This window comes from Haliotis rufescens, unplaced genomic scaffold (genome assembly GCF_023055435.1).
Source record: "Haliotis rufescens isolate VD_foot unplaced genomic scaffold, xgHalRufe1.0.p SCAF_7, whole genome shotgun sequence".
NCBI classification, from domain to species: domain Eukaryota; kingdom Metazoa; phylum Mollusca; class Gastropoda; order Lepetellida; family Haliotidae; genus Haliotis; species Haliotis rufescens.
In genome coordinates this window covers 36,645,664-36,654,248 of record NW_025964361.1, presented here as the reverse complement: position 1 = coordinate 36,654,248, position 8,585 = coordinate 36,645,664, and the positions used below count along the sequence as shown (strand labels likewise).

At 41.1% G+C, this 8,585-nt stretch overlaps 1 protein-coding gene across 1 annotated transcript in view; it reads left to right on the top strand.

The window, feature by feature from the left end:
- Positions 1–1,484: 1,484 nt before the first annotated feature.
- The window catches only part of LOC124112952 (transmembrane protein 272-like), a 118,432-nt gene continuing 111,331 nt past the window's right edge, over positions 1,485–8,585 (top strand). Inside the window, exon 1 of the mRNA XM_046473164.2 lies at positions 1,485–2,252. Coding sequence (XP_046329120.1) covers positions 1,986–2,252 — 267 coding nt within the window. The 5' untranslated portion in view covers positions 1,485–1,985. The remainder of the gene's footprint in view (positions 2,253–8,585) is intronic.

Here is an 8,585-nt window from a genome sequence, read left to right as displayed (position 1 = left end):
TGTTACGAACAAATGCAAGACATTAATTCAAAAGCAAGTTCCAGCTAGAAAACCTTAAAACCATAAAATTTGAAGCAACCAATTATGAATCCAGAACAGATAAGATAAATCAATGTTCTTTGGCCTATTTCTACCAAGCTGGTCTGTTTATGATCATCAGATTTTCCACATAGGTAATGATTGATGAATACTGTCATCCTCACATCATTTAAACCAAATCGAAAGAACAAGCTTTATTTACTCTTTGCATAGCCGAAACTATAAACAATTTATACCCTGCTCATTAAACACACGCAGGATAAAAACATGCAGGATAACACGCAGTCAGAATACCTGAGCATTGGCGCGACTTTAATTGATGTGAACGAACATAGATTGTCTAACAAGGTATTTGTATCATTTTTAAAGCAATGGAATGTCAGAGGTGTTAAAAAAAAGAGAACATGTTGTAGATGTTTTGCATGGTGTGGCATTTGCACTCCTATTCTATGTGGGTGTTAGGATTTATTATCTTGTGGAATATATAATCGAGTTGAATATCATATGATGCTTGTATGAATTTCTGAATGCTAAGAACCATGTTTGCTTGAACCCTTCTAACATTTTCGTTTGTATATTGGTTATTGTGTTGTGTTTATTTTAAAAATAAATAACTTGCACTTTTTCGCGAAAGTTTGTTTAACGTCAAAAAGGTGTTTCTGTGCATTGGTTACATTTTCAAATTGACATTTCCTCTGAGTCACTTGAAGAATGGGAATCAGTCTTTGAGGAATCTCATTCACACCGTGGGCAACCCAACGTCCAGTAACTTGAGTTTTTGCAACATTTAAAAACATTACGCTCTTGCGGGTTTCATCGTCAGATTTGCGATCTCACGTTTGTAAATAATTCATCCTCCCTTTTTGCCAGTACCATGCTTGCCCTATACGTGTTGTATGGTCCCCAAGGAATGGGTAATTGTAATGTTTCTCTTGGACGAGATTCAGGAGTGGGCATTTCCCAAAGCAAACTGACACTATTCAATGCCACGACAGGTGTATCTTACTTGCAAAATCCTTGCGAGGTGGCGCTAGGAGAGAGCTGCTACACCTACTGTTCACCCCTATACAGCTCCATCTATAAGTCTTCCATGGGCTCACCCCATTATGCTGCGTCTAAAGCCTTCTTCAGAGCAAGTTATAAGGTTGTGGGCTGAGTATCGTACAAACCGCTGTGTCTACCGCTTTTCCAAAGGACCTTTTTGTTGCTATGCGATTGTCAACGGTTATGAATATCGGCTGAAATATCTATCTTTTATTAATATGCTAAAACAAAGTCAATACATATTGTAAAATGTGTGTGTACAAAGGAGACGGGATCTATAATATAACGCACAGCATATGTTGGATGCAGATCTGTAAATGAGTGACATAGCATGGATGATCGCAGCCCATCCTTTATATACTTAGTTTATTATTAGCATGTCATAACCCTCCAAGAAGACCTCCATCTTCATCACTGCTAATATAATTAGCTGAAAACTTTCCGATGCCCCGCTGAACACAGAGGTTGTCATGGCGTAATTAGTTATGAATCGGATTGTACTCATTGTTTGTGGTGGACGGAAACGCTCAAAGCCCGCTGAGCTACGAAGCTGGGAAGTTGAAGCCAACGATGACACCACTGTTTGTTTTCATATGGTGCACTGATTGCATAGCTAGGTACTTGTACGAAAACCTGGCGATATTATTGATGGTTTCACAACGGCGGCCGTGTATGTACGTGAATTCTTAATGGAACATTGTCACACATGTCGGCTGAGAGATGCGAGGATGAGAACATGCGCATTGCGAGTCCTATACCTTACCACTTACCATTGATCTTTGGAAAAGTTATACCTATTGTGGACAACCCGCGGTTTGTGTGAAGCTAGCTAGCATAGCAGTGGAGCAATTAGCAACTCATGCAACAGTGTAGCTAACGAGTGACGGCGATCAACCAGGAAAATGTCGATGCTTGGCCGGACTGGAACTCTTGTTAGAAAACACCGTAGACGATCCAGCTGCGGGTTGCTCAAACCCCCCGAGATTTCAAGACGGGGGTCGGCACCAACGGTTCTCGTGCCGACTCCCCCGACATTCCTGTCAGTGCCTGCTGGTGGGGAAGGGGGGCTACACCCAAATCATATTCGATCCCCATGCAAGAGTGTATCGTTTACTTTAGATGCTAGGAGATTCAGCGAGGTTTACCCACGAAAGGTGTCTTTTTCTAAGGTAAGTCAATGCAAATTGTATGACACAGAAATCAATGTTTCCTATTATGAATCAGCAGTTCCTCAAGCTGAGCGCAATATAAAATGATTGATGCAGAAACTTAAAAGGTACTGCATCCCAAGTAAGTCAATAGATCTATAATTTCCGATTGCACACAGCCTCTTTCATGTGCTTTCTATCAGTGTGTTTCTTATAGACTGACGGCGGAAATGGAAACACGGAATGTTTACTCTGCCTTTGAGGAAAATATTGCGTGATCATATGTCTTCGTTATGTAACTGTTCGATTGAAGTATGTAAGCTTAAGGCCAGAGTGTACACTTTTTGGGGTAAATAGTCGGTTTCATTAGTAACAGTAATGGTAGACATGTTCAGTTATTTATAAATGTAAAAGATAATTTCTATTTTGATAATCGAGAATATTTTCATGTTAGCTGGAATGTGTTAATTTCAATGCAGGTTCTTACAGTACATCTACCGCGTGCATTAGTGTTATTATGATTGTCCTCATCAGTACGTGCACACATGCATCATGGTCGATCGTCAGATGACAAACACACATTTTGTCGAAAGCATCGCGTATTTCTGCTCATATGTTATCCATGTTATTATTGGCGTGTTATTATTGGCGTGTTATTATGGTGACAAAAACACATATGTCTTCATTACGTTGTCTACATTAAGCTCAAGATTGTGTAAGTATATGGCATCTCCGTGTAAAATATAGATAGGCTGTCTCATGTTCTGTAATTTTAAATACCACCCATATCATCTCTCCAGTTCCTGGAGGTAAGAGAATGTGGGTTGGCGTAATGATTAAATAATATATTCTCCACTGCGCACGTTTGATTCCTCACATTGATGCAATGTGTGACGCCAAGTGATGTTAAATCTAAACAATATTCCGCTGGCTGTTTCTATTGATTTTATCTTAAACATCACCTTTGACTTCTGTCATGGTCCATTAACCCTCTGCGGAATTTGCGTTTTAGAAATAACTGTCAGTCCAAGTATAGGAAGGGTGCGTTAAAACTTTTGATAATAATAGCTATGCAATCATAGGAGCTTTAGTGCAAGGCGTAACGTCACTAAAACTCCATTCCGTAACTATGACGTCAAAATGCAGCGGCCCTCAAACTTGAAACTTGAGCCTAGCTGTTTTGGATACGTACTGATACACAGTGAACCCCCATTAATGCGGAGTAAAAGCGTGTGGATTACTTAATATCCGGATAAACGGATCATTCATACTGTCACCGCGTTGTGTCACTCTGTATACATACATGTAAGCGTTGGAAGGGATTATCGCCAGGTATGTGGGACATCCGGATTAACGATGTTCGGACAAACGAGATTTCGCTGTACATGTATGTATGACACTGATATAAGCATATGCCAAAGACATTTAACTTTGTGGCTCAAAATGAAGGATTATATGTAAAGGTTTGTCAACACAATCTTTCCTACCAGCAGACTTTGGACACCTATTGATCTTCACAATGTTCGTTGACCTTTCTTTGGGTAAGCCTGCTACATAGCTACGACTTATTAATTAAGTAAAGGCTCCACTTGCAGCCCCGTGGTACATGTTCCATCAGTTCTCTCATGACATGGAACCATCTGGCTGCACGACAACCTACTTTCCCTGCATGACGTGTCGGTGTGGGTTACAGATCACAGGCATTCTGTCTCCAAGCAATAATTTCACAAAGAAAAAGAGGTGCATTATGCTCCTTCGAAACAACATCATACCTCAATGTCGTGATAGTATATTATAGTCGGAGCTGTTGGGCAGTGTATGCATGCTTCTAATGGGCTCTGGTCATATTAGAATCCGGGTGGTGTCGGCTGTCATCTAAATAGATGGTCACGGGGTAATTGTGTCTGTGCATGGTATCCGTGTATGAAGTCCTAGTTCATAAAGTCTCAGTGTATGAGGTCTAAGTGCATGATGTCCCAGTGGGTATCGTAGGAGTGTATCAAGGCACTGACTGCTGTAACTTTGGTGTGGATTTCAGGATGGTTTACCCTGACAGGGATATGACTTATATGATTTTTTTCTGATTGATATATCCATGGCATATTTCTTTGGTAGATGTGTTTGGGTAATTTATGTTTTGTTAACGCCGGACTCAGAAACAGTATATCCATTATAAAGGTCTGGACCAGACAAACCAGTGTCTGATAGCATAAACAGGATCCATGCCGTCAGGGTATGACAATATGTAATCAACCAAGGCACGGAATATGACCACAATATCCATGAAGTCGCCTTGTACGACAAGCGTGGGTTGCTTGGGGCCACTTCCAAACTTCCGGTTGGGGCACGCTGACACCGCAATTCGACGTGCAGAGTTGCGTCCCTTAGGCACGCCAGAAACCTATTATTATTGATCGAACCCCTTTAGCCCCCATTATGTTTTTAGGCTTGTCAGCACCGTAGTCGAACTCATGGGTTTCACCAGGGTGGTAAACGGGTGAGACCTGCATCGCTTGGCGTTTTACTCCCACATCAAGCTGACCGGCCTTGATACAACTGTTCAATACTGTTTAAAGAAAGCAGCGTTAAACCAAACGCACTTACTCATTCTAAACCGAGTCTCCAAGATGGCCACAATCGTAACTAAAGAAGAAGGAGATGGGTTTTGTAAAAGAATAATGCTGGAAGTAAAATCAGATCCTTAAATACTAAGTAGTAGTAAGGAATGGCCGAGCGAACAAGCAGGTATTGAAGGAATCACAAAACTACAAGGCATCCCATGATGAGGTGACAGCGCAGATGTGAGTAATTTGGGTTCAACGCCGCATTGAACAGTTTTAAGTAATATCATGACATATATATCAGATTGATGTGGGAGGAAACCCCGAAGTGACGCATGCCTTGACTGTCTGGTGATACCTACGGGAAAAACCTTGAACCACTAATCAAGGGGATTTGGGATTCGAACCTAAAATCATAGGTATCTGGCACACCTATGGATCGCATGTGTGCACAGCGAGTAGACCACTGGTGCCCGACTCATGTGTGTTATCGAGAAGGTACTTATCGGAGGAAAGCCAACATGCTGACTGACTGCCCTATTGTCAGTTATCCGCATGCTTCTTGGCTGATTCCTCATAGTTTTTTTCTATTCTTCGAGAAATGTCAAATGGTCTACCTTTATATTTTTCAAGCTTGTTTGTTCTGCCTGAGTCTCTTCAACAAGCGAATACAAAAAGCTACCTGATGTAATCACGCATATGCTGTCTCACTACATTGCAGTGACCTACCGCATGTGCAGACACATCAGGGAGGTACTTATCTCTGGTTTGTGTGGGTGTGTTTGCTTGTGATGACATACGACATTTAAACCACGCAAGCTTTTAACGGAACATAAGTCATCATAAATGATAATCTAAGTTGAAATTGGATTCTACCTCGAGTAGTTGCTTGTCTCTGACCAAACGCGGTAAACATTACCAGTGTGCTCCCAACTACCACGACGACCTGGATGACTTGTTTCAGAAAAAAACCTACAAACTGTAATGTGTCCGCTGGTTTAAATGTATTTCAATTAAACATGACCAGTGACCAAATAATTTTTCTACCCCCTCACCACCCCCAACCCCCCATCAAACATACTCACTTCACACATCCACACATAGTCACGGGTATACCCTTCCCCTCTACACACACATCCCAACACACACACCACTCACATACACATACACACACAAACTGTCACACACAAACTGTCACACACACACAAACTGTCACACACACACAAACTGTCACACACACACAGACACACATCCAGTCCACTCCCCACACACATCCCACACACACACACACACACACACACACACACACACACACACACACACACACACACACACACACACACACACACACACACATACATACATACATACATACATACGAATACAAACACATACCCTCTCTCCACACACTCACACACACACAAACCACTACCAGCCTCCCAGACGCCACATACACACGCACACACACCACCACAACCACCACAAGCATCCCAGACACACACGCACTCACACCCCCCCACTCGCCACACTGTTTGTGAATGACAGTTGTGTCCATGATGCCTATGTCACTTCAGGGACAATCTAGACACATCGTCGTCAGCGATATGGATTTAATAGATGTCCAGTAAGGATGTTTTAATAGGAGTTATGTTAAGAAATATCTGATAGTTTAGAGGTTGTATTCACAACAGCCCACCTGTATTATAACCATAGCACGCCATCTGTCACGGCAGAATGGAAATACACATCAATCTCGGAAGGTAGGTTTATCATCCTACCCAATCTAGATACACGAAACACTGACATCTTCCGTTTAGAAACTATTTGAGGTGTTAAAACAAACCGTTTGCCCTACTAAATTGTCTGAAAGAAGCAAGAGATAAATAATATATTCAAAGCTTTTGGCGGCTATATTTTGTCATGTGTGTAGCTGGTGTCCATACTGCTTCATTCTAATTCTGAAACACATGCTCATGATATAGTTGGAATTGTACAATCGACTCTGCTTTTAGCAAACATTTCTTATGGATATCGAAAGGGTTTTTCGTTTATATTAATATAGATATTACCAACAGAACGTGTATGATCACCAGCCGGTGTTTACAATAGTACCGTCAGTCATGCTGTTCAGGTTACTGAAGAAGATGAAGATATTCCAAGTTGCATCAACAATGCATGATGTGCAAATGCTACTGGTATCGTCTTACTCGCAGTGAAATATTAGGTCATAATAACAGGACATACATTCAGGGGTAGAACTGGTCCTAAGCCCAGATGTTTACTTAAAAGATGCATTGAACACGGGGATAAAACAAGGAATGGTAGGCTCAGAGTCAGTATAATGAGCCATCCATGTGAAACTGCGTCATGGTATCTCAGCGGACCTGCAGGATAAAACCGGCATATGTGCGGACTAGTGCAAGTTTCCACACATATAAATACAAGCTATATAAGTGAAATCATCTTGAACGCGTAGTTAAAGCCCATTTCCCGTCACCTCACCTTGCTTGCCGCAAGACTAGTGATAATAGGGTGACCACAATGTGTGACAGAGCCGATGGCTTCACGTCCCGACGGCATGAATGGATAATCCTACCGTCAATCATTCCAGCTGGACGAGTGAGTGAGTCAGTCAGTCTTGTTTATAGTAGAATCGATTTTATTTAAGCCATATCACGATAGCTCAACGATCCATGTTATCGGGGCACGATGACACAACATCAGCCACATCACTGAGTCTGATTTCCCGATCCAATTTAGTTCTTTTACAACCCGTAATGTGTTGCTGGAGACAACATTGGTCCCAATGGGACACCCTCACTAAAACAGAAACACTTGGCCTCCTTGTTCGTAATATCGCAAAGAGCGAACCGGTACACTGAGATGGTTAACTGAATGCAATATTAACTATCTTCTAACAGGTTCTGCTGTATGCTTCTCAGAGAAATGAAATACAGTCCACCATGCCAATATTCTGTAAAAATCACCATCAGTGATACGTGTTATTATGTTATTCCATTCCTTTACAATAGATAACCTAAAGCTATTCAAGTCCCATCGCAGTTGCTCTTATTACTTTTGTTTGTGTGTTTGTTGTTTATTCCATTTATGTGACGGCGGTCTATGATTAATCTGTGAGGCTGAAGTAGATAATCCAGTGATTGACATCGATCTACGTAATTGTGATATGATGACATGCATAAACCAAGTCGTCGAGCCTGACCACGCGATCCCGTTAGTCTCTTATTATTAACTGTGCACGGAATAAGTGTAATGTGATTGGACGTCTATTATTAGCGTCATGTACTTGAATCGGTTTCAAAACGAAGGATGCTCGATAATCGATAAATTGGCGCCATATTAATTGACTATCGCATCTCACACACCACCACCACTCGCAATTGTTTATAATTCAAACACCTACATTGTCAGTGCAGGGAAAATGTATTTATAATTTATATTATAATAATATATACCATAAAACAATAACATTCATGTTCTACAAAGTGTATTGATTTTATTGCTAAACTAAAGGACATACAGTATATTTCATTATCTTTCTCCAACAACCCTTACAGCTTGTGGAAACATCATAAAACGTAATTATTGTAGAGTGAATGAATAGATTAATTTTGTTCTTGTTATGGTCTGGGGCAAACTGTTTCGGTGACCTTTCCTTTCAATGTTGAATCATCAGAAGATAATTATTCAATTATCGAAGGATTTGTATTCACACAACCAGCTACGTTGGTGACTAAGTGTGGCGCCTGTATGTTTACCTTCCACTTCTATG